The 27,074-nt window shown below is 39.9% G+C and overlaps 1 protein-coding gene across 1 annotated transcript in view; it reads left to right on the forward strand.

Annotated features, from left to right (window-relative positions):
* The first annotated feature begins 1,067 nt into the window (after positions 1 to 1,067).
* Positions 1,068 to 27,074, forward strand: part of EIF3H (eukaryotic translation initiation factor 3 subunit H) — an 85,403-nt gene continuing 59,396 nt past the window's right edge. The window contains exons 1-2 of the mRNA XM_066177181.1: positions 1,068 to 1,214; positions 19,115 to 19,271. Of these exons, the coding sequence (XP_066033278.1) occupies positions 1,095 to 1,214; positions 19,115 to 19,271 (277 nt within the window). The 5' untranslated portion in view covers positions 1,068 to 1,094. The remainder of the gene's footprint in view (positions 1,215 to 19,114; positions 19,272 to 27,074) is intronic.

A 27,074-nucleotide genomic window follows, 5' to 3' on the forward strand; every position in this document is an offset into this window, starting at 1 on the left:
GCTCAGCTTTAAGCCCCTCACGACAGGAGGAACACTGAGGGGCTGGAGCGAGTCCAGAGGCAGGTAATGGATCTGGTGAAGGCTCTGGAGCACAGGTCTGATGAAGAGCAGCTGAGAGAGCTGGGGGCATCTGGCCTGGGGGAAAAAGAAGGCTCAAGGGGGACCTTACTGCTCTCTACATCTCCCTGAAAGTGTTGCCTCAACTAAACCTTAACAAGGCAGCAAGAATTTTTTCTTTCTAATGCCTGGACATTACTTAGACCTTGTTAGCTGCTATCTAATTCACAGATTAAGTCTCCTTTCTTGTTGATTAGGACTGAAGGTATAGAAAGATTAAATGTCAAAGAATGTCCTTTCTTAAAACATTTTTTTTTTACGTATTCCAAAATATGTTCCATTTTGGAACCAAAGAAGGTCATAGCCAGATGGAGGCTGACTTCATATCCTGGACAAATAGTGACAGGATGACAGGAACAGAGGACATGGGCTCAAGCTGTACCAGGGGAGGTTTAGGTTGGACATCAGGAAGAAGTTCTTCACAAAAAGGGCGATTAAACACTGGAACAGGCTGTGCAGGGAGTGGAGTCAGCATCGATGGAAGTGTTCAAGAAACGCCTGGATGTGGCACTTAGTGCCATGGTGTAGGTGACGAGGTGGCATTGGGTTGGACTCGATGATATTGGAGGTTTTTTCCAACGGAAATGATCCTGTGATTCTGTGGAGAGGAAAGCTGCCAGGAAAGGCTGTCTGGGCCTGTCCCATGCAGGATGAGCTGGGACAAGGCACAAGGTACAGAGCACAGGGCACAAGGCGCAGAGGACGGGGCACAGAGCAGAGGGCACAGAGCACAGCACAAGGCACAGAGCACAGGGCACCGAGGACAAGGCACAACACACAGGGCACAGGGCGCAGTCTCTGCAGGCACACCCGGGCCCGCGGGGCCGAGCCCGGCCGCTGAAGCGGCACCGCCGCAATGCCGGACCCCGCGCGCGCCCCGCCGCGTTCTGCCCGGGGCCGTTTGGCCGCGCACCGCCCCGGCCGCGCCGGCGCTTCCGGTGGGGCGCGTTTCCCTTTCCGGCCGTGCGGGGGCAGCGATGGCGTCGCGCAAGGAAGGCTCGGGCGCTGCCGGCGGCGGCTTCGGCGCCGCCAAGGGCAAAGGCAAAGCCGCGGCCGCGGGAGACTCGGCCGTCAAGCAAGTGCAGATCGACGGGCTGGTGAGCAGAGGGCCCGGGGCCTCTGCGGGAGGGGGGTGGCCGAGGTGGCCGCGTGGAGCCGTCCGTGGGGTGGTGCCGCGGCGGAGCCTCGTGTCCTGCCGGGCCCGGCGCTTCCCGAGGGCAGGAACGGCCTCCTACCCCTGCCCGGCATCTCGGCTCTGGCTGGGCCCCCGTGCTCGTCCGCGGTGAGGGGAGCGGCTCCCGGCCGGGCCAGGACAGAGCGCATTGGTTTTAAATGTCCATGTTGTCCAAATAATTCATTTCTCAGTTCCGCCGCTCCTGGGCCCAGAGCTGCTGTTTTCAGCTTTCATACCTTATACTATATACCCAGAAAATCCCGCAGGTGTAAGAGCTGAGGAGCACGGTGGGTTTTTCCTTGACCCGTTGTGCTTTTTGCCTTCTCTGCCAGGGCTGCTAGGACCTGCTGCGTTTGCTTAATGAGAAATAAACTGAAGGGGCTAAGCAGAGAACAGAGCCATTCTAATGCAGATAACCCATGCAGGCCTGAAGTGGAAGAGCATCTACTAAAGTTGGTTCTTGGCTTTGCTGCATCTTTCTGTGTTGGTTCACGTCTTAGAGAGTTGGTAATACTATTAATGATACAGGGAAAAAAGTAACTTGTTAAGGATAGAAACACTGTTTGATACTTGGTTATCTCTGCCGGGTGTCAGCAGAACACTGCCCAGCTGAGGTGTGAAGGACAGAGTTGGTACCCTGCTTAGGAGAAAGAAGATCATAGTTTTGAGACAGACTTTAAAGCCTGTTTGGCATTATTAGTGCTAGTCCTCAGCTCTTATCCTGGAGATATACAGCACAGTAAACATTTGGGAAGAGAAAGAATAATTTATTTGTGTGTAGTAGGTCTTGTGAAAGAGAACATTTGAATCACATTTTTTGTGCCCTGTTCTGTGCAGCTCTCTGTGCCTATGCCTTTGGTGCATGGGACATTTTCAGGGAGTGCTGAGAACTGACCAGTTGTGAAATGTCCCTAAAAACCCAGCAGTGGATGGCAGACTGCTCCTGCTGCAGGCTGGTGCCACACACTTTCATAACTACTGGTAAATTTGATTTATTTGGCTCCTGATTTTTCTCTGTCAGGCATGTAATCTGCTTTGTGAGCTGCTGTGGATTCAGATCAGCTGTGAGTGGCCCTGATGCTCTGCTGCTGACACTCCAGCAAATCCCTATGATTTTTTTTTCCATGCTTTTTTCTTCCTTCTCCTTGTGTTTTCTTCTGGTACAGCACAGTGGTGCCTCTCACATGGAGACAGTACAGAGGGAAATGATTTACTGAAAACTGTGAAAGCTTTCAACTTTGCACCTCCTGAAGATGTCTCCTAGACAAAGTGTTCTCAAGACATTGGCATTGGTTCATAAACTTCTGTGACATCTGTGATGGAGAAAAACGTTGGCATAAATTTGCTTGCTTTGCAAACAAAGTGGATTCTGTTATGAGTCCTTCAGATGTCTTACTGAAATTCTTCTGAAGTGTTTCTTGTACCTCACTGGTTTAAACGTCTTGTCTGCTCTCACAGAGTAGCATGGCTTCATCAGTCATCTTGATGCTGACCAGGGTGATTGCATGCCAGGAATTCTGAATTCTGGTGGGCATCTGGGAAGTTTGTGATCTCTTTCTCTTCAGTGCTGCCTCATCTCTTGGCAGTGTCACAGTTAATCCTTCAAATGGGGCTGCTTTGAAAGCAAAGGCATGTTTAGGTAGGTTGCTTTTGAGTCTGTGGGTGCAAAATAGAAGATGCATCAGTCATCTCTCTGTGTGAGAATGTGAAAGTATGTTTATAAAGCTTGGTATTTTCAGAGGAATAGTAAAGTAAAAAAACCCTCCAGTATTTGTAATGAAAAGAAGATGTTCTAAATGTCAGGATGTTACCATAAAGCATAATATGTAATGATGCAGCAATATCTACTTTTCAGGCCTCTTTTTAAAATCTGGTACAGATAGAGCATCCTGGAGCTAACTTCTTTCTTATTTTAATCTGTTCAATTTCTTAATAAATAAACTTAGATTGGAAATGGGTTCCAGTGTAGGTGTTCTAGTCTTTCTAAGAGATTAGAAAATGCAGGGTAAAGAACAACCCTCCGGAAGCACTTTACAAAGTGTGCTTTTTCCTTCAGGTGAGATGTCAGAATTCACGTGTTTGTTTTTGGCCATCCTGACAAAAAGATCCCATTAAGTGCCATTTCTTGCATCCTGTTGTCTTTGCTTCCTGTTGTAGAAATTTGAATAGAGGTTCCATCATGTTTTCTCCAGTCATGTAGCCCAAAGAAATCTTGTGTTTACAGTGGTGAACAGACTTGGGAAAGTGGCTGGTGGGAGGGAACCTGGGGGTGCTGGTTGGCAGCAACCAAACGTGAGCCAGTGTCCAAACCAAACATGTGCCCAGGTGTCCAGAGGGGCCAGTGGCATCCTGGCCTGGATCAGAGTGTGGCCAGCAGGACCAGGGCAGGGATTGTCCCCCTGTGCACAGTGCTGGTGAGGCTGCACCTCGAATCCCATGTTCAGTTTTGGGCTCTTTGCTACAAGAAGGTCATTGAGGGGCTGAAGCATGTCCAGAGAAGGGCAGCAGAGCTGGGGAAGGGTCTGGAGCACAAGTCAGAGGAGAGGGAGCTGGGGGTGTTTAGCCTGGAGAAAAGGAGGCTCAGGGGAGACCTTATCCCTCTCTATAACTCCCTGAAAGGAGGTTGCAGCCAGGTGGGGTCAGTCTCTTCCCCCAGGTAACAAGTGACAGGATGAGAGGAAATTGCCTCCGGTTGGTACAGAGGAGTTTTAGACTGGATAGTAGGAAAAAAATTCTTTACTGAAGGGGTGGTTAAACATTGGAACAGGCAGCCCAGGGTGGTGCCATTACCATTCCTCAAGTGTTTCACAGTTTCATGGTGAGTACTGTGGTGGGGTTGAGTTGATGGTGGGCCTTGATGATCTTAGAAATCTTCTCCAACGTAAACAATTCTCTGGTTTTCCCAAGTTGTCAGAAGGAATTGTACAGCAATGCCATACTTGGCTTACCTGTTTTCTTTTATTGCTAGAGGTGTTGATGGACTCAGGTTTGTATTCTAGAAATTCTTCAATGGGAACCAATTGTTTTTTGAAATTCAGCTGCTGAAATTAATCAGATTTGGTTCACTGATATTGTAGTCTTTCAGTAAGGTGCAATAAATTTCAAACTGTAAGCTGATGGATTTTAGTACATAAGAAATAATTACTCTGTTGAATGATTTTTAGGTTAATGGAAGACTCTAGATTTCTGTGAAATCTTGCAGACTTCTCTGAAATGCTTCCCTAGTGAAACGTCTGGAACTGCACTTATGGAGGACTTCCTTGGCATATTTATGCATTTCTTGTGATTTTAGTAGGGAAATCAGTCAACACAGAAAACTCTGAAGGCAGAAGTGAACTGGTGTATCATTTAAAGGTATAAGATCTGGTGGGGTAAGTAGCAGTTTTACAAGATGAGCATCAAAGTCTGTGTCATTCAGAAACTGAACTAATATCCAAAACCAGATACTCCATGTGGTGGACTGTGGGTTGTGTCAGACCACTGATATGTAGGTGATGGATATATGGAAGCTTTCTTCTGGAAAATAACAGCTGTGAGATGGGAAATGGAGAGCTCTTAGCAACACAAGTGTGCTGCTAGGCCAGATAAGTGGTTTTATTAATCATATTTGCCTTCAGAGCAGTTACAAGGCTGTATGCTTTTACTGGGAAGGTGTTTCATTCTCTGCACATCTTCTGCATGAGGGCAGGAAGGAAGGGAAAAGTAACTAAATTAATCTAACTAAATTCTTAAACTGCAAAATTACTTTTTCTTTTTAAATCTTAGCCTTGCATTTATTTACACATTCAAAAAATACACAGCTGGGAGTGGTTCTGAAGAAGAGTGTTAGCTGACTGAAAAGGGTTTCCTTGTACATGGCTCTTGCATAGTAATATAACTACATCCTTAACTCGTGTCAAAGCATTAATATGTGCATTGCTTTTATCATTTCATTAATGGGAATGATGATTCCTTTTTTACTCAACCACTGCATATGGTTTCTTTTTACGCTTATGTGCATTGCACAAAATTTTTACTTATTGTAGGAACTAGCAAAAGTTGTGTAGGCTTCTCAAAATGCCTATAGGTTTCTATTCTTATATCTTCATAACTGCTGATGCGCAAAAGCCTTAATACTAGTAACAAATTGCCACTAAACCTTGAGATACCTTTGTAAGTTTGTTTATAGTAAATACAAACATGCATTGGCCAAAGCATAAATATGTTAAGGTGGTTAGAAGTTGTAGGTCTTGTCTCATTTGTGCACCACCATCACCAGTGTGGCTCCAGTGCCACATTCTCTTGTGTCAGATAGGACTGATTTAATCAAAGATTCTTGCTTTAAGCTTCATTGCATCATCCCTGATTTGGTGATGGTGGAGTGTGCCTAGTGCTTTGTATTCTTATCTATGGTAAGCATATATAGAGGATTTATTTATTTATTTAGAAAAACACAGATAAGAATATATGGGACTACATTTTAAAAAAATCCTTCACATCATTATTGAATTATTTTTCAGTAGTTATTCAATTCATAATTGTGATATTTAAGTTGCTTGTGCCTTGTTTTTTTATCACCGTCCATTTTTGCCCTAAAGGGGTTGGATACATTGGACTGTATCCTCAGCTGTTCATAGGGGGAACCCGTCAGGATGATATGTTTGATCACAGTTAAGCACCATAGTTACTAAAAAGCAGTTTCTAAGACTTTTCTTGCAAATGTTTGTGTAAGCAGTTTTTTAAATGTCAGCTTTTGACAACTTGAAAGAAAGCAATCAATTTCCATAGTGTAGCAGTGAGGCGTATATTGAACTGGCTGAAATCTCTGACATTTCTTAAGTAGTGAATATTGTACTTTTCCTAGCATTTCTTGTGGGTTTTTTATTCCTTCTTTATCCTTTCTGACAACTTTGGAAGAATGCACCGTGGTGGGTTCTGCCTGCTGTTATTTGTAGAGTTTCTTGATGTTGAAGAGCTGTAGAGTAGTATTTTATTTTAGGATGTAACATCCTTCAGGCTGTGTTGTATTTTTTGTGTCTTCCAAAGGAGTTAAAAAGGAATTTCAAGTTGAAGTTTAATCTTGTTGACTTTTCCTTGACTTGTTTCCCTAAAAAATTAGATCACGTTATGCTGGCCCTGAGAGTGGGTGTGTGAATTGAATACTGGCTTGATGTACTCATAGATACCTTGAGCTATGGAGAAGACAGGAGGGCTTTTTTCTATATTCTATTAATCTTCATGTGTTAACAATGAGTTGCATGAATCTAACCCAGAAGGGAACTTCTGACATATAATCCGTGCTTAAATTCAGAAGAGAAAGCATTAGTGTGTTCTGGTAAGTTGAAAGGGCAAGAGCCTCCTTGGAATATAACAATTTTCAGGCCTAGTGAAATTTCTTGAACTGCAGTGGGTAAAGTGCCTGTATCACAATTGTCTGAGAATGCAAATTTCAGCATGTTTTGTCAGTGGATAGAAGTGGATATGTGCTAACAAAGCAAAAACTTTAAATGATTGGTAAGAGTGCAGTGGTGCACTCAGCATCTCCTGAGTGTCATGGTAAGTGTACCCTGGTGAGGCATTTAGAACTGCAACATCTGGTATCGCTTCATGCCATGAAACGAGTGTGCTGACAAAAGGAGTTAATCTAAATGTGGAGGTGGCTTAAATGTGTTGAGCAGTGTTACACTTCAAGACTTCAAGGGGAAAATCTTATTTCAAATTGGGCTTTTCTTTCTTTTGCTGCGTGCAGAGAGAAATAAAGTGTTGCCCTCTACAGTGCTGTCATTAGCAGTTCTAGAGTTTTTTGTCCCTCTTACGTGCATATCAAATTGGTCTCTTGTGGTAATTGTATATTCATAGCTCCGGTGAAAAGCAGTAGATCTTGTGGTTCCTGTTTGGTTGTGTTGATGCTGAGGACAAGAGTGTTTCCGCCAGATATCTTTCAAATAATTTCCTACGTTTTAGTGATGAAAATGTTACATCTAAAATGCAGCAGATAATAATCACTGCCTTTGGTCCTGGTTGATGTTAACTTTGACTCCATGGTTGGGAGGTGACCAGTGGTGGCTTTGTTGCTGAGGCAGTGCATTGTCTGCTTGCACACTGAATATTGTTAAATGTTCTCCTTTGGATTTTTCAGTTTATTGTAAGAGAATTAGAGCTTTGCAGCTGACATTCAGTGTGGTGTAGGTGAGGGAAGTGTACACTGAAATGCAGACCCTGGGGAGAAACCCAGCAGGTACAGATACTGAGAGGCCCTTGGTGGTGTGTATGAAACAACTCCTACACCCTGTTCAGTCTTAGGACTCTTTCTTCTTCCGCCTCTTAAATAAATTTGACTGACCATATGAAGGGCTTTATAAGAGGAGGAGCAAACTTTTTTGTTTGTTTGTTTCTGTAGTATTTTATCATAAATCTTTCTTTGCCAGAGATATTTTTTGGATATGATTACTTTGGGTGTTGTTTTTCCATATTTGCACACAAGCTTGAAATGGTGATGGTACAGTTTTGAGCATACTTTTCTTTCATATTATTTTTAATCTTCCAGCAGCATTAAGATTGCAGAGATGTGATACTGGCTTTACCAACAGTGTGTAGCAGTTTAATTAGGTTACCACATAACAGAATCATATCAGCTTAATGGAAAGTAAATAAATTGTTTATGTACCAAATGGAAAAAAATCAGAATCATATAATAAATATTCTTGTTAATATTTTGTATGATTATTCCATAATGTAAAACCAAGACAGTAGAGCTTAACTCTGATAATGTCTTTTGTAATGTGCATACAAAGTTACTTCAGCACAAGTGTGGGAATGTTTTTCAATGACTTGTATATGGATATTTATTTCAGATAAGCATTCTGTTAATTTCTTTCAACTTAATCAAATTTTAAAGTTAATTGAGAGGCTTATTTACTCACTGGAGTTTGAAGAAATGCCTGAATTTTGCTTTATACATGCAATAACAGGCTAATTCTCTTTTGTAAATGTTTGGGTTTTTTCTGGAAAGTGAGTGTTAAGATATTGCGTTGAGCATGTAAGACTCGTTGGTCTTTGCCTTCGTTCTGTTCACACGTTGTATCCTGTTCTGCAATGTGTTTGCTGCACATCCTTCCTGTTCCTTGGAGCCCATATCTGTGCAAGAAGCAATGTGCATTCCCCTTCCTGTTCAGCAAGTTCTTCGGTGTTCGGGAACTTGGAGGTGTAAATCCCTTACTGATATTTGGGGATTTTCCGTGCATACCTGAGAAAACCGTGCAGTCTGACAAAATGCTTCATTAATGTAGGGATGAGTTTTGAGCACTTAGGTCTCGGGGTTTTTTACTATTACACTATTACCAATGCAAGAAAAATTAACTGTTCTAAAGCTTTTTAAACTTTAGATGAGATGTAGGATATTTACTGCAGCTGTCATCACTTCTTGGAAGCAATTTGAAAGCCATGCTGCCTTCTCCATTGGCATTCTTAATGATAAAATTAGAATGGTTGTTTTTAATCTCATTGTCACAGTAGCTGTTATTAGAAATGAAACTCTTCTGGAAGTGATTTTCCTGTGGCAGTGCTCAGATGATGATACAAAGGCAAATCTCTGTTCGAAAGATGGGAAAGCTGAAGCAATAACTGGTGTTCATGGTTTGGGCTTTTTTTTCCCCTCAATTTTATGCTTTTAAGTCAGCCAGAAAACTGAGACTCCATGCAGGCTTGGTTCTCTGGATTGCACTAGCTGTTACTAGGAGGATCTGTCTCTGCAGCCCCTTAGCATATAACCAAGTGTCTGCCAGAAAGACTGAGTGCTTCAATGTGGAAAAAATTGTTGTGAAAAAGTTATAAATTATTAAAATGATATGGAATCATGTCCGGTAGGGATTTTACTGGTTACTTGGAAGCATCTGTTGAACGCATATGGAAGTCATGCTTTAATGACACACCCTTAAATAGCATATTTCAGTTTCATTGTGCAGGGTATGTTTTTTTGGAAAAGATCAGTAGTCTCAGATGAGCCCCCACTCCCTCCTCCCATCTAGGTCTGCCTTACTTTGCTAATTTTTGAAGGTCAAATAAATAGATAAGGGTAACTGTCTTGCAGTTTTTCTTCAGCTTCAAAATGGTAGCAGTCTGGCAGAATCTGATAAAAGAATAGGCTGTTAAGTAAAATTGCTGCTGCTGCTTTTGGCTGTCATCTTTAAATCTTTTTACAGGAAACTGCTAGAAGTTGATGCTGAAGAAAACCTTATACTTGAAATACACTCCTTGTTTAGTGAGCACCATGAGTTTTGAACAATGGTGATTCACTGATACACAGAACATGTGTGTTGACTGAATGTTGAAATATAAATGTAAAGGTCTGGTGTTTTGAGCAGAAAATGTTGAAACTGTGCCTGTCTCTACCCCTTCTATATAATTTCCATATGTTGTGCTCTGAAGGAGTATATTCATCAGCCTTCATTCTTGAACTGATGGCTAGATATTGAATTCTTTAAAAATAATAAATATGAATTGTGTTGGCAATTAGTAAAAACTGCCTGAAATACTGAATGTTTTCAAAAGTTTTTTTTTTCTGTGCGATTTGGGAAGTAGAAGATGTAATACACTAAGTAGTCCTGGGGAAATGCTCTATCCCACTTGCAACTAGCAGAATTTTGGATGTTAATCTCATTGCATCCTCCTGTCACTGCCTCCTGACAGTGGGCTAATAACATCTAATGCCCTGCCACTCACACAACTGAGGTCCTGGGGCTGTCTTACAGAAGTGTTTCTGTGAGGAACTGATTCTGTAGTGCCCATGGCCTTGAGGGTTTCCATGGGAATATTCGTGAATCCATGTACTATGAAATGTGTTGTGAAACTTTGTATTGCAGAGAACTGCATTTTAGCAGCGTGTGAACACAGCAATGGGGCGTTTCAATCCACATGTGTGATGATGCATTTTTGCTTACATTGAGGCGGTGTTGAAGTGTGCTAATGGCTTGTGAGTAACCCTGGAGGTGGTTGTTAACCTGAACTGCTGTGAAACTCAGATGTAGTGGGACAAAAGTGGAGAAGAGATTGGTCTATTGGTAACACACACCTTGATTAACATTCAGTATTTTTCTGTGTTTTAATAACCTTTGCTTTTCTCCACTGTTTAATTAGCTTTTACTTTGATGTACTGCAGTTTATGTTTAACTGCTTCCTTTTGCAAGAACAAGCAGCTCACTTGGACATGAGTAAATAAATGACTTAAACAGATATTTCATGGTACCTGCAAGACATTAGCCGACGAATGTAAATTTCTGGCAGAGTCAAGGAAAACTACAGCCTATGAAAACCCAACATGCCTCAAGCCAAAATCCAGTAATCTTCCCTTCTAACATTGTACTTGTGCAAAAACAGGCTTGGTGTCTGTGCTATTTCAGTTCTTAGGCTGAACTCCGCCTACCTGTGGAGTCTTGTCTCAGTTTGTCTTTTCCATTTTATATTTTGGATATTGACCAGTTTTAGTTCTGGGTATTGAGAAATGGTCTCTTTCATGTTTCATATCTGGTTTTACATGAAATCAGTGATTTTTGTAATTTAAAGTAGCTTTTTATATAGGCTATGATTTAAAAAAAAAAAAGAAAAAAAATCTTTGTGACTTTGAAAGTATCCCAGTAATAGAATGAGCAAGCAGCTACCCCGTGTTTGCAGCAGCTGAGCTTGCTGCCGGTGAGTGAATAGTGTGTGTGTCAATCACTTGGTAGTGTCTGTAGGAATCTGGGCTGGCACTGTGGGAACAACCACCTTGGCTGGAAGTGGGGGCTGTTGGAAGGTGTGGCCAGGATGTGTCCCTGCAGGGAGGCCCACTTCTTGTTAGAATGGTTTTCCCTCTTGCTTTTAGGGAAATTCTAGAGCTCTTGAATTGCAGCAGTTTGGAAGTAGTTCTTCTTAAATACAGAAATAAAGCAACTGAAAGCTCAAGTACTTTAGAAGTATTTTCTGTGGGGCATTTTCAGTGGTGGTTGAAGCTTTGCTTGTTTGTGTTGTGCTGCTGAGCTGCACATAATCTGTGCAAGAGTGTTCAGAAAGTGAAAAATGAATGTAATGTCTCCTTTTTCTAAACTAAGCTTTAGGGTAAGCAAGGTACAGCTTTTTCAGCCACGCCCCAAACAGTGCAAATAAGCAGTTAATGTTCAGGAAGAAGTGATAAAATACTTCCTGGCCTGTCACTGACTTAAAATTGTGCTTTGAGTCAGCCACTTACTGAGATAAAGTGACAAGGGATGTTGTATCTGGCCTGTTGCTGTGTATGGATGTTATTGCCTTTGTTCTGTCAGAGTAAAACCCCAACCAAATGCTGAAGGAAAGTGAGATGGCTATAAGCAAGAGGTAATCTGGAAAACCATCTAGATTCCTATAATTACAGGGAGAAATGGTTCCTAAACCAAGCAGAAGTGACAGAAAAAGACTTGTTAAATCAATAACCTGTTATGATTTGAGTAGTTTTCTTTAGCCTCATGTACATACTGTGGAGCAGAAAGGTTACTGATGTTCCCTTCTGCAGATAACTTATCTGAAGTCTTGATGTGAACAAACTAAACAAGTGTTATGGTACCAAGTGATGTAATAAAGACACTTAGGGAACAGAACACTTTGGATGCTTCTCATGTGCTTCCTAATACTCAAAAATCCTAATATAGTACAGAAGCATGTAACATCATTCCCCCCATAGTTCAAGATGAACTACCTTCAATTTAACATGGATTTCCATAATGGTTTGGTGCTGAGGACCTACATGAGACAAAATCGACAGACTCCTATAATTTATAATTTCAGTGTGAAAATATTTGTGGCATCCTCTGCCTGAGGACCACCTCAGATCAATACACATTGTCCGTTGTTGGTGAATTTAGGCTCAGCTCCAAGAAACCTCTGCTTGTGTCAAAAAGGTATTTTGATATACGATTGAGATGGTATGAAATGGCATGCATCATTCTGTTATGCTTCCTATATAATTATTGTTTTTAAGCCCCAAATTTCTGTCAAGTTCAGAAATAAGATTTTAACATCTGGTGTTGAATTAGCTGTTGAGTGACATAAAATGTAAGCTTACTATTCCAAGAACTGTATTTAAAAAGACCTTAAAAATGATGGTATTTAGGCTCTATTAAGTCAAGATAAATGTAAATTATTGTGAGGCATTTGAGGTCTTCTGCCCAAAGGATGACTGCTACACTTACTAGATAAAACAGTGAGGTCTAAGTCTTGTTATTTCTGAAGTCACTGTTCAAAACAATATTTTTCTGAAGTTACCTTGCCTTTAAAGTCTATTCAGTCTTGGCCTTAGGTTTTTCAACAGAATGTTTAGATTAAGTATCTTTTTGATTACTTCTCAGGGAATTAAAATAATTTTTTTTTTTTTGGCTACCAAACATGGTTACAACTGAAGATATCTGCCAAAACAATTACTTTTAAGATGTTGAAGGTCTTAATGGAAAACTATTTTAAATTTTTTTTCCTTTACTTCTCCTGAGATAAAATTGATCTAACAGCTTTAAGAGCTTTTATTCTAAAGTTCAATATGAAGAAGAAAATAAAAAGTGTCTTGACATCCATCATGTCAGGAGTGGTCAAAAATGAAGTTCTGTTCAGTAAGAGAATCAAGAAAAATTTGAAGATCTCTGCAAATGAACCGGAATATGCATTTAAGTGAATTCTGTGTTTATCAGTCATATTTCTTGAGATTAGTATAACATGTAAAAATTCAGTTTCATGCCTAATCTTCAGTTTCGTAGAATGGTTTGGATTGGAAGAGACCTTAATAATAATCTAGTTCCAGCCCCCCTGTCATGGGCAGGGACACCTTTCACAAAACCAGGTTGCTCAGACTCCCTCCAACCTGGCCTTGAGCACCTTCGGAGATGGGGCATCCACAGCTTCTCTGGGCAATCTATGCCAGTGCCTTACCACCCTCACATTTAAGAATTTTTTTCTAATATCTGATCTAGAACCACTCTCTTTGAGTGTGAAGCCATTCCCCCTTGTCCTGTCACTACATGCCCTTGTAAATCCCCTCCATTATCCTTGTGGGCTCCCTTCAGGTGCTGGAAGGCCACAGTCAGGTCACCCCAAAGCCTTCTTTTCCAGGCTGAACAAGCCTGAATCTCTCAGCTTTTCCTCATAGGAGAGGTGTTCCATCCCTCTGATCAACTTGGTGGCCTCCTCTGGGTTCACTCCAGCAGGTCCATGGCCTTTCTGCCTTGAGGGCTCCAGAGCTGGACACTGCACTGCAGGTGGGATCTCATGAGGGCCAGAATCAGCTGCTCGACCTGCTGCCCGCACTGCTTTGGATGTGGCCCAAGGTACAGTTGGCTTTCTGGCCTGTGAGTGCACATTGCCAGCTCATGTCCACCCTCCCATCCACCAACACCCCCAAGTCCTGGGCAGGGCTGCTCTCCACATCTGCTCACCCCCAGCCTGTTTGGTACCCTGTTTTGCACCCTGACCCCGGTGCAGCACCTTGCCCTTGCCATTATTAAACCTCATGTGGTTCCTGTGGCCTTGAGTTTGTCCAGGTACCTCTGGATGGCATCCTGTCCTTCAGGAGTGTCAACCACACAGCTTGGTGTTGAACTCATGCCATGACTTTATGTGATGGCGAGTCTTGTGCCATAAAGGTTCATAGCCAACGGCTATGAGACCAGGGTATCAACCTCTTGATTTTGTGCTTCTGACATGTTATCTGTCACAGTGCTTTCTAGAACCCACTTCTGTGGACTGCACTGATTAGGGTGGAATTTTTTATGTGTGTCTATAAACATCTGTCTCCTTAATCATCTGGAGGAGCACGTCGTGTGTATCAGACATGTTTTCTTAATCGTTGCAATGATATCTTTAATTTACTTCAGAGTTCTTGTTCTCCTGGCAGGAAAGTTGAGAGTCTCTGTTACTGTCTTATCAAGTGGTGCTATAGCCAGGAGACAGATCAGTTCAAGGCAAATTTTTGCTTGTTCAGCTTCCAGAACTTGTCTTTTGTAAGTGTAGGGTAAGCACTTATCTATAGTGTGTAAAAATCTCATTTGGAACTATTAAAATGTTAACATTGCTCATGTTTCATGATACCTAGGTTTTTGCGTTTTTTTCCAAGTCTTTGTTTAAAAACAAAGCCATTCCATGATTACTTGAGGATTTCAGAACTGTTTAATTAAATTTCATTTTTGCATAGCTAATTAGTTGTTTCAGCACATCATCAGTTGTAGATTTGGTGTAGGGTTACCTGGGCAATGAGATATGACCACTAAATTAGAAGAAAATGTGATATGTCTTCATGTGGATATTAGTTGCTAAACAGTTCAACTCTGTATCCAGAGGTGGCATATATGCATTTTATGTGTATCAAGAGGATGTTGATTCTAGGCATCTTTGAGGTTAACAATTTCCTGGGTCATTGTTAGTAATGACTAACATTGTGGTCTATCCATTTACAAAGCTGCATTATCAGTTCTCTGTTGCATTTGGTTTATGCTCGGAGTTTAAGTAAAATTGCTCGTGCTGAAACACTCAAATGTACAAGTTCATGGTTTGAGTTTTAAGAATTTGTATGGAGAAGGCTACATATGTGATATGGATGTATTCAAAATGTATCGCACATGATTAGCAGTCCTAGCTTTCAAGACCCTTTTGCCAAGCTAGATATTGATCACTGTTGCAGTAGTGTTAATACTGAGAGGATGTGAACGTTGTGGGACCTTTCATGTTAAGGCTGAAACCAGCTACATAACACAGAGTTATTTAACTTGCCCCATCCTCTTCCCCAGATGCTGGCAATTGATGCTAGTGGTTGTGACCACAAAGCTTTCTTGGGTGGCAAAAAATGTTAAGCATTTAAAAAGATATAAATACTTAATTTAAGACTGTACATCAGTGTGCTACATCATGTATCCAGTGGGCTAACAGAAGCTCTCTCTTGTTTGATTTCACATGTGTAAGACATGGCACAGGTACAGGAAATCTGGTTTCAGTGTGGTGACATTCAGCTCTCTGGAACATTGCCATAAATGAATTCTCAGTGCTTTGATTTGGTGATGTTTCTCTTTAGATAAATGCAGAAATGTGCATCTTGGTATATTCATGTCCCCACAGTGGGATCTTCAGAGAAACCCCCCAAAGGCTCATGATCCTTTGCCTGCGGGTTCATGTTACATGTAGTTCTGTAGTGAGGTACAAACTTTTGAAATTAACAACTCTGATGTCAGGATGTAGCCAAATTTAAAATTTGGCAGTATGCAGTTAAAATATGTATCTTTGATGTTCTTAATAGTTTCAGAATGGTTTTTAAATTTTTCTAAAAAATTTTTTTGTATGGCTTCATTCCTAATGTTTGAGCAGTGCTTTGAAGATTTGGAGATTAGGAGCACTGCAGAACTGCAAGGTTGGGTTTTTTTTTTTTTTTTTGATTGAGGATTAATGGTCATTAAAATCTGACAAGTGGCTACTCTAAGAGATTAAATTGCTTTGGTGTTTTGAACACTAAATTTACAAGGCTGGGGGACTCTTGAGTTTTATTTAGGAGTTACTCCTATATCCTTTTCTAAAGAGTCATTATGTGTCTGATACAATGCTGGTTTACTAAGTCATGCTGCGTATGATTATTGACTTGTGTTCAGGGTGTTAGAGTTTAGAAATTGGAGGGATTTTTTGTTATTTGATACGTTTTCTCCTTAGAAACATAACCTTTCCTGGCTGGCCAGCTGCATTACTTTAATAACAGCAGCAGTTGAAATATGGTTTGGTTTGGCTACTGTTAAATTTGTGTAACTATGCCATAGCAGTGAAGGGTCTATGGGTATTTAAAAACAATCACAGCTTGTACAAAGGAGCAGTATCTCCTATTAAGGGAATAATTGGATGGAAATTATAAATGGTGTTTGGAAAGTGAATCAGCACTGACTGAAAGATGCTGGTGTTCATTTAGATTTCTTTGGGATTTTTTTTAAGTATAATTTGGAAAAATTGATATTTTTCAATGTGCTGTGTTACTTGCATTGTTAACACTACATTTATTTTCAGACCAATGTAACTGTTTCTGTTTCAATGCTTCACAAACATAACATTTTTTTCTTTTAGAAAATATCTAGATACAAGGTAGTGCTCGTTTTTCTTGGGTATATGTGGTTTATTCAGTATGGAATGTTGGTTTGTACATTCAGTCAGAAATGCCATGGCATTGGTGTTTGCATAGTGGTCATCTCTTCCTGCTGTATCTACACTAGCAAACAAATGGAAATGACATTTTTAGGGTTGTAGCTGATGTTATTACTTGAGAAATAGTTCTGCTTTACACCTGGAGGTCTGTTTTTTAGTACTGAAATGCAAGTTTCAGAGCACATTTCCTACTTGGTCATATGGCAGTATTTTGGTGGCAGGTTTTTCAATCTGAGTTGAAGAGTCTGCTGTATAAAAGACTGGTGTCTTATGTGCTAAATGAAACTGTCCAGAACAAAGAACAAAATGAAAACAAGAATCCTGTGTCATTGGATGCATCTTTTTATAAGTGATTTCGGTAGCTAATGTGTTTTCCAGTGCAGTCATAAACACAAACTTCTGCAGTGTCCTGATGGTTGTGAAATTCGGAATATTGAGTTCATGAACTCCTCTGCTCCCTTTCTCAGACTCTGTTGGAAACAAGGTTGCAGGTAGACTTAAATCCCTGGCGACTTCATCTCCTCGGGTAATGTCTGCTCTGGTCTTCAGGCTGGAGATAAAAAAGTGCAGGCTTGTGTAATAACTTCATTGTGTATTGGGGTATTTGGTTAACTTTTAAGAGCTTTGAACTCCTAGTTTTCTTTCTCTGAGAAATCATTGATACTCTGTGACAGCCCATGCTTGTTTCATTTGTGGCTGCTTTCTGTGAGCAATTATCATCAGAAACGCTGCAGCAAATTGGCATCGTATCACAAATGTTCCTGGAATGAAATCAAACAGGCGAACAATACTCACATTAACAGGGACAGTCAGTGTGCATAGAGAGCTCAGGAGAAAATGAGAAAAATACTGGAAAAGGTGAAGCCTACAGGACTGTAATGATGCTGAGAAGCTCTACAGTAGACAGAGAGCTCTCTGTGCTGTAATCTGGCAGGCTAGTTATGGATTCAGTGACTGTGGAAGACAGGGCTTATGGCAAATATATGATAAACCTTAGCTTTACTCTAAATGTGAGTTGAATATGATTCATGTGCTGACTCTGTGGTACATCCATCTTCTGTGTCCAGGCGATCTCAAACTGGTGCTTGCTGTATTGCTTCCATCAGCGTTAAATACTGCTTCACTGTCCACTGATCTTTATTTCTTTACTGTTTTCCCATGAAATGAGATGTATATAGCCAAAATATCTCTTTATGCCTCTGCTCTGTAGACCTGCAAATTGAATAAAAAGGTGTGGCTGTAAAGGACTTGAGTAACAGATATGAATATGTATTGGAGTGAAACGTTGTTTTGTAGCTATGATTGAGAAGCTTCAAAGCAAGTATATCGAGATGCAAGAGGAAGCACAAGTGAGTGATACCGTAAATAAACAAGGCTGTTAGTCCAGTTTGATACTTAATCTTAGTTGGAAATAGGTACTTCTTTTCAGTTTTACGCTCTCTGCCCTGCCTCCAAGTGGGCTGTGTATGTAGCTTATTTTCCCATTTTAGCCCAAGAGGGCAATGTATGTGTAAATAATTTCTATTCTGGTCTCCTTTTTCTTTCATTTAACCTGTGTTGTGGTACTTTATTGCAATAATGGTATTTTACAAAAAAAGTGACATCTGCTAATCAACAAAGGAGAAAGCTAGGGACCAATATATGTTCCTGATGTGTAAGTATGAGCTTAACTTCCTTTTTTTTTTTCTCCCCTCCCCTGTAGAATGTTTACTAAAACCAGATACTTGTACAAAGTCTGTTCTAAGGGCGGTTGAGCTGAAATCTACTAAACTAGTCTGTTTGCCATCAGATGCTAATGTAGTATTGCTGTAATGGAAACATAATCATCAGACATTGTGAATGGATGGATTAGGGTTTAGTAAAATAAACCTCTCTTACACTGGACAAAGCTTAAGTTCTTTCAAGTCAATATTTGTGATTAGTGTCTTACCTTATTGTAGTTCTTGTTGTTGAGTATAAAATGTTATTTAAGTATGAAGTGTTGCTAGCAAATGACTGACTATTTTTGAGTGGTTATGTTCATACTGTTCCAATTTACAATATCATCTCATGAGAGTTATTCATTGTAGAGTTCAGATTTAAGGAAGGAAGTTGGAATTACGTCGTTAAAAATATTATGAGTAATTTGTGCATTTTTTTTCTTTTATCATTGATTTTTCTTAAATACCCTATGACATGCCATTCACATTATATAACTTGAACTATCATCTGAAGTAAAACTGCAGTGAGATGTACTTTGGAAGATTAATGCAATTGAAATTTGATGTGATCTGCACCTTTAAAAAATCCCCACAAGTTTCTGCCTAGCTTTTTAAGATGTTTTGTTAGTTTCTTGAGCACTGTTTTCCTCAAGAGGGGGCTTATTGGGCGTGCAAGATCCTGTTAAAAGCTCACAGTTAAAGCAACAAGCTAAAGTAAGAAGGATCAATATTTCATTTTAGAATGGTGTTTCAGAAAATTGGTTTAGAATTGCATTTTGATGGTTCATTTAATGGTCTTGTTTTTTCCCTGTAATATTAGGACAGCTGTCTGTTCCTCAACCTGTATTAAAATTGCTGGTGCTTAAGCCAGTAGCTCACTTGGTTTGCAGCTCCAATCCATGCAACAAATTAAAAAATTAGGGAATTTTTGATGACAAAAATAATGCATTGCATATTATGATTTTATTGTTTTGTGTTCTAGGTTGTGTTAAAGATCATTAAACATTACCAAGAAGAAGGACAGGGGAATGAAGTGGTCCAAGGAGTGCTGCTGGGTCTTGTGGTGGATGACAGGCTTGAAATCACAAATTGCTTCCCCTTCCCTCAGCATACAGAAGATGATGCAGACTTTGATGAAGGTAATAGTTACAGTTTTGTAAAACTTAGGCTAAAAAGAAAATCTGTATGGGCTAAAAAAGCCTTTTTTTCCCTCACAGTGAACAGAAGCTTGTATGTACTCAGAGAAATTTTTTAGTGTGGCTTGAGGTGTCAATGGATTAATTGGAATGCCGTCGTGAATATCCAACTTAAAGCTTGTCTGTATGAGGGAAGTTATAGGGGATGAATACTGTATTATATGGACATTTATTGTAGGATGAGACTGTCCACACAGGAAGATGCATTAGTTTCCTGTCTGTAATTCATAATCACTTTAGAGCTTTTTATGGAAATGGCTGTGTATATGTGTGTGCACACATACACATCTGGATGTAGCTCAGCACACAGATTGCCTCTCTGGATTTACTTGTATGTGTTAAGTACTCATTGAACGTCTGGAGAGCAGAGCTTTGTAACTTTTAAGAGGCTTTGGCTAACTTGAAGTCTGGGTGATGATCTTGCTTTCCAAGTGAGCTAGAACATAGCATGGGTGGTTTCTATGTGTCTCAGTGTTTTTTGCTGGTGCTAGTGATATTTTGTTACTGACATTGTGAGTATGATTGGTTTGGCACAGAATGGCTTCAAATTTATAAAGCAAACTTAAAAGGTTTACCGTTCTAATCCTGATATTATAAGAATGCATGTGTGTATTTAATAATACTAGTAGAGAAAGTTTATTAGGGCATAAAGAGAGTTTTAACTTCAAGAGTAACTACAGAGGCAATATAGTCAAAGTAGTTGCAGTTGATTCTGTTTTGATAATTCAGTTTGAGCAAGATCACTTAATCTGTAAGTATGAACTGCTTTTTCTTGCATATAATGAGATTAGGTATTATTAAATTAATATTTTATCTTACAACGAAAGAATCTTGGACCCTGCTTTTATAGCAGAGTTAATTTTAAGAATTCTTTGCAACTTGGTAAGGTTTCGTAGCTGTTTATTGCTTCCTTTGTGGGATTATACAGTTAGCTCAAAGAAAAAGAGTGTGAAACAAAAAGGAATCTTAATTGTCCTACAGTAACATGGTGCTTGAGTCAGAACTATATTTTACTAAAGCCTTAAAAATGTTTTAAAGATTCCTTTTCTTCTGGAACTCTTCAAAGGATTGAAATAATCTAAATTCTTAATTGGACCTCATACTTCATTTTTTTCTGTAGAAAATATCTGAATTATTACCATGTAGCTGATAGGAGAGCAAGTATTGAGACGAATTTCTCAGTGTCAGAGATGGATTCAGCTCACTGTAGGATGGCTCCCATGCTGAGCTGTAAGCCTGTGATCAGGTATGCAGGGTTCAACTGTTCATGTTGGGGAGAAACTTCATTCCAGGAAAGTGATTTTTGGTACAAGTCTTTCTTTTTCCCTTTTTTAGCAGGTAGGCAATAATCCTGGCATTAAGTAAGGCCCAAAGGCAAAGCTTCCCTCACTTGGACCCCTTAGCTTTTCAGCTTTCTGTTCCCATGCTGTGGGCAGAGAAAGAAGAGCAAACTAGCCAGAGTGGGAAGTGAGGCTGATGCTGCCTCTGGCTGTGGTCAGGAATCTGCAGCCAAGTCAGGGGAGCTTGCCTGTGCTAAACCCTGTAAGCCAATTCAGGAGAATTTCCCATTGGTTTCCATCTTCCCTAGCCTGTACTACATGGGTCACAGAGATGTTGCTTCTGTATTCTTCTCAATGAAATACAGTTTAAAAGACTGAACCATTTAGGAAGTGCAAATGCTTGTGTACATTGTGCATTCCCTTAGTAGGGGTCTGTTGAGCCCTTTAACCTATGTGGTAGAGCCTAGGGAAGGTGAAAACCTAAATAAAATGGCTGTTGAGGTTGCTAGCTTGAGCCTTTGGTGTCTTTTTAGGCTCTTGAGAGTTGTCTTGTCTTGCCAGTGTGAAAAACAAAAGTGTTTTATAAATGCCCCCTGTTTGTTTTCCCTGGAGCTGTGTTTCCCTATGCAAGCATCCTGCCAGGTTTTCAAAAGATTCTTTTTTCTTCTGGATGCAGATAATTGAAGTAGAGAAATCTCTTGTTATGTGCCAGAGTGTTAAAATTCAGGATCCTGAAAACCAAAGAAAACAAGGCACCTCCTTCCCCTTAAGACTTGTGTGTTACTTCAGTACCCTGTCTGGCTTTATATACTTGCACAAATTCAGGCCCATAGATATGGAGGGAAAACGTAATGTTCTTGGCACTTCAGAGCTGCTGTCACACAGAATAATACTTAACATTGTGCTCTTTTGTCAGGGTGATGTTGCATCATCCTCTGCCTTAATGTAGGTATTAGTGGTCTTGAGGTGATTGTTGTTAAGAGAATTTAAGTTTTTGTGCAGGAGGGTGATATTTGAGCAAATAAACTGTTGGGTAATTGGCAAGACACATTTACATGAATGTTTTCCTCTTTTAGGCTGTGCAAATCTAATACAAAACACATTTTTGAGGGTGCTAAGAAAATATCCTTAAATTGAACTTGAAATAGGTATGCATGACATTGAAGAATCAGTTTGATAAAGATGTATTCAAGCTTGCTTACAACAACTGTTTCTTCAGATATGCTTAGTTATGGTTTTGTTATGGTGCCATTTTGTCTCTTGCTGCTAGTGCCGGAGATAATATCAAATTTTGACTGTTTGCTGTTACAGAATTCTTTCAAAAATTATTTTTTTTTTTAAATATCTGAACTTGTTCTTTTAGTGCAAGAACATTTTTAAATGCAACTTGAATTGGACTATTTCAGAAACTACAGAAAACATGAGAGGTTTTTTAGCTTTAAGTAATTCTTACCGCAAATCTGTGCGGGCTGTCCACCACGTATGAATTTGCAGGTGTTTTTCATCTTAGAAAGTTTCTCCTGCAGTGTTGTCTTCCTGTGATTCTTTTCACAAAGCGCAATTTTTTGGTAAGATTTCCTGTCAGGGAAGTCTTAAACACTTAGGTTGGCCTGCTGCAGCATGAGATTTTTAGTGGGGGTGAGAAGGTTCAACCCAGCTCTCTGTTAGAAATCTGTAGGTGAAGTTTAGTTGATGATGTGTGAGCTAATGGAGGAAAATGGCAGAATTGTTTTCGAGTCCTCAGCAAAAGATGCTTCAACGTGAATGTTCGATATTTTAGGGCTGCACTTTGGGCTTTTGGTTAGGCATTTACTTTTCACATAATTGTGTTTCCTTATTGCTGGTGCACTTAAATCCTCATAGGCATTGACTTTATTTTTCAGAGCACTGATCTTTAATTTCATGAAAATACTTTCACTGACTTACGCATACAACCCCTGTTCCTGTTGGCCTATTCCTGGGAGACTCCATGCCTCCCCCTCCCCATGTCCTTCACCCCATAGATTCAACTCTTCTTTAGGGAAAATCAGATTACTGCTGTAAGGATTTTTGGCTTAGGTACTTCTGTGGAATGATGCAGTATTCCAGCTTGTCTTACTGAGGGTGGTTTTCTGAGAAGTGGTTTCACTTTAGGGCACTTCCAAGCCTTTGTCTGAGCATAGTTTTGCCATCTTTCAGTTAAGGTTTACTAAAAACCTTATGTTCTGTATGTTCTTTCTGATAAAAGAAATGTATTTTTCATGTCTACAAATTTTATTTCTAAGCAACATGTTAAATTCAATCCTTTGCACTTTATTGTTTTTATCTTCAGTCCTTTTCACTGAGTAGTTTTTTTCCCCATTTAAAGGAAATTTATATTCCCATCTTGGAAATCTAACAGTTAAAAATAGAATATACCTCTTGTCACTCATTTTAGATGTTGTGAGACATTATTTTGAAACAGATTTATTTCAGTCTGATGTATTTTAGTAATTTAGTTACAAAGCTAAGATGATAAATTAAGTCCTGTGGTAAATATGCCAATTGGAGCTTTGAGATAGTTATATAATTATACATTAATATAAGTTCTATATGGTTGTAACTTTTTCTTCTTTTATTGGATTCCCTCTGAAATGCTCCAGAAGGAAAGCTGATGCCTTCTCCCCCTATCCTCCAACATTATTTTTACCTGTTACTTGAGAAGATGCATTTTGGTTTTCAGGTTAGAAATTAGCTAGATGATTAAAGATTCTATTACCTTTGGTTTTTTGTGCTTTAGGTTGCATTTAGTTGTGTAATCATTCAGTAACAAGTAGAAATAACACAGTGCAGCAGTTCCACAGACCCAGCAGTTTTTTCGCCTCAAGTGGGTGCAGTTGCATGTGGACAAAGGTGTCATAGCTCATAAATAGCGCTTATTCAGGGTTTTACTTGGCCAGGGGCAGTTGGAGCTGCTGAGCCTTACCTGCAGTGCTGCCCATTTGCTCACCTGCGACGTGTGGTCCCTGCAGAAGCATCGGGCTTCGGTTAGAATCACAGATTCATCAAGGGTGGAAGAAAACTACAAGAGCATCAAGTCCAACCATTGCCCAGTGCTTCCACTGTAACCCCTGAACCACATCACCCAGGACCAGATCCAGATACCTCTTAAACACCTGCAGGGCTGGTGAGTCTGTCACTTTCCTGGGCAACCTATTCCAGTGCCTGACTACCCTACCATTTTAAAAAAAAATTCTGATACCTAATCTGCAGTTGAAGGCCATTTCCTCTGCTCCTCTCAATGTGGGCACGGCAGAATGGACTGGCCTGCACCTCACTACACTCACCTTTCAGATGGTTGTAGAGGGCAGTGAGGTCCCTCCTGAGCCTCCTCTACTCGAGACTGTGCAAACACAGCTCCATCAGCTGTTCCCTTAAGACATATTTTCTAGACCTTTCATAAACCTTGTTGCAATAGGGTCCAAATGGACTCTGTGAGGGTTGATTTCTTTTACTAGTATTGCTATAGAAGTCCTGGTGTCATTAAATCACAGCCCCCCAGCAGTGTTTGTTCATCTCCTTTCTGTAAAGGCTTCCGTCCAGGCTAGATTTTGTCAGCTTTTCTTGTTTTATTCCCATTTTAAATTAAAGGTTTTATCATTGTATTTATCATGTTGTATTTCTCTTGTATTGTTGCATGACAGACCTTGAACAAGCAGTGGCTGTAACTATGTTCTGAATAGGCAGATGCAATTTCAGCTGACTGTTTTTTTCTTCTTCTTGTTGGTTTTTTTTTTTTTTTTTGTTTTGTTTTGTTTTGTTTTGTTTTGTTTATTCTCTTTAGGTAGAACAGTTGTAGCTCATGTCTGTGTCTTTTACTGTAAAAAGTTGAATGTTTATGAAATAAAGATATCAAACTAGGTTACATGACATTTGAGTTTTATTTCACTGAGGAAAGGAACAGATGACCCAAAATCTCCTAAATCACAGCCTTAGTTCTGGTTCCAGTTGTAGTCTGTTTATCTAAATTCTTTATCTGTGTTTTTTTGTAAGGCTTGTTGTAATTTAGGAAGAAAGCCATACTGTGTAAATGTTGATTTTTCAATTACTGAGTGCTGGTGAAAGCCTGTCAGGTTTGTCCATGCATTTATGAAGTTACACTTTGCTCTCTATGCGAAAAAGGATATAGAATTTTAAGGTTTTGTTTTGTTTTTGTTGTTGTTTTTATTATTATTATTTGGGTGTAATGAATGTGTGAAATAGTCCATAGGTTCAATAAGGTTTAATTTATGTAAGTAATTCAAATGATTATGGCAGAGGGTGGATAGTCAGTTTGTTAAGCATTCAAAATAATCTCATCTGATCTTCATTGTTTTGTTTTGGGTTTTTTTGTGGATTGCCAGAACTGATATTACAATATACTGATGGACAAAGATGTAATTTATTATGTGCTTAATTTTCATCTAAAACGATAAATCACATATCCAAGGTTCTTTAATAAAACTGCTAATCACACCTTAATTATTTTGTACTTTACCTGTCCCCAGTGCAAGCCCTTGATTTGTTTCCTGAAAGGAAGCTAATATTGACATGGTTTGTGTAATTGTGCTGGTTCGGTGGAGTAGCAGGCGTGCATCCTGTTAAATATTTTGCCTAAGTTTTTATACTGTGGAGACTTACCCGTAATGAGTGGAGGTTTCTCTCTTTAGTGGGTAAGAAAGAAGAAATCCCAGTAAAAGGCTACTTTACCGGGTGTGTGCTTGTCTCTGTCAGATGCGGCCGCGTTTGCCAAAGGATGGTTTTGTACTCACAAGCGCTAAGAGACAGTGCTTTTAATTCTCTTGCCCGAGGCAGGTGAGTTATAGGGGTGTCCCCCCTCGCCGTGTCCCTTTCCCGGGTCCCCTCCCAAGCCCGCGTGTCCCGTGGCCGCGGCGCCGCGCGGAGCCGCCGTCAGAGGGCGCTCGTGGCCAGCGCAGGGCCCAGCCCGCGCCGCCCTCCCGGCCGGGAGCCCCGGGGCCCGCGGCAGCGCGGGGTACACGGCGCCTTCATCTGATAAAGGGCTTGCAGTCTACACAAATGAATTCGGAAAATATGTTGCAAAGTGCAGTGACTATCCTGACTCAGTGCTTTTTCGGTTCTTAAATCGGCCTAAATGTGCTGTGTGCTCTAAGGCTCGGCGTAGATGGGGAGAATTTGATCCAGACTCGTGTGTGTATCCTAAATGCAGGACAGGAGCTTGCTTGTTCGGCGGGTTTGCTTCTTTGCTTCCCAATTCTACCACACGTAACTAAGAAAGAGGAGGCAGCACTTGTGATGGAGCTCCTTGGATTTTCTAAGGGAATTTCTACTACTGGACTGTGCAGGCTTAAAAATTGCGTATCAACTATTCCTCTTCTGAGAGTATTGGACAAACTGCCTGAAATGCTTTGTTTACTGCATTTCTGGATTTTCAAGTTGATTTTTACTGTAGGGGCAATGCTTTAGAGTGGTAGGCTAATCGTTTTGTTCAACATCTGATTTTGTATCAAAAAAGGGAAATTATTTTGTTCTTTAAAGTAACATGCATATTGAAGTTTTATTTAAATCAGGTTCCATTGAAATTTTGCTGTGAAAGAAGTTAGTGTAATTTGATTTAAAATCCAAAATGTTCTACTAGCTCTTAGCCCTTTTTTTTTTAAGAAAGCATATTGAATGGCATTTTTCCTTGAGCAATTTTAAACAGGAAAACCTAGTCTAAAATATGTTGTAGGTTGTTTGATTTTTTTTCCACAATTCACAAATACAGGGATATTATTATCATACTTAATAAACTTCCGTGCTGTACTTCACTGAAAATTGTGTTTAAGAATATTCACTTACTTAGCCTGAAAATGAAGTTAGAGAAGCATCTGTTTTAAGAGATAGGTAGTTAGATGTATGTGACCATTTTTTAGCAGCATTAGAATGAGCTGGGAGATTGTATCGAACTCAGCTATGCATTTAAACATTTCATTATATCGAAGATTTCGTCTTGAAGCCAGGAGTTTTTACTTCATAGCTTGTGTTCTATCTTAGCTGTATTCTTTATTTAAAATCACGACATACTATAATTTAGTTTGTTATATGGATATGTTATATAAGTAAGACTTGCAGAAACTCACTAATTTTTATATGGTCAGCAGTATGAAAGCCCAGTTTCTTTTACCTTCAGTTCTGGTAAAATATTAAAAATTAGTCATTCTGAATTTAATTTTTTTTGGTGCTATTATAATCAGCTCAACTTTGACTAAAGACATAAAAGAGCACAGAAGCAGATAACCAATTAAATAATGAAAGTGTGTGTATGTGTATATATATATGCATACTTAATATCTGCTCTTGTGTCTACCTCTCTGGAGGAACTAAAGCTTCATCCAGAAGGAAGCCCAAACCTTGTGAAGACTACACTGTCAGTTCTGCTAAAAACTTTCAACTTCTTCATCCTTGATTTACCATTCCTTGGTCTTGGACAGTGCGGTACAGGAGTGGC

The sequence above is a fragment of the Chamaea fasciata genome, unplaced genomic scaffold, assembly GCF_029207755.1.
Source record: "Chamaea fasciata isolate MVZ Bird 193981 ecotype frontalis unplaced genomic scaffold, bChaFas1.0.hap1 SCAF_1, whole genome shotgun sequence".
NCBI classification, from domain to species: Eukaryota; Metazoa; Chordata; class Aves; order Passeriformes; family Sylviidae; genus Chamaea; species Chamaea fasciata.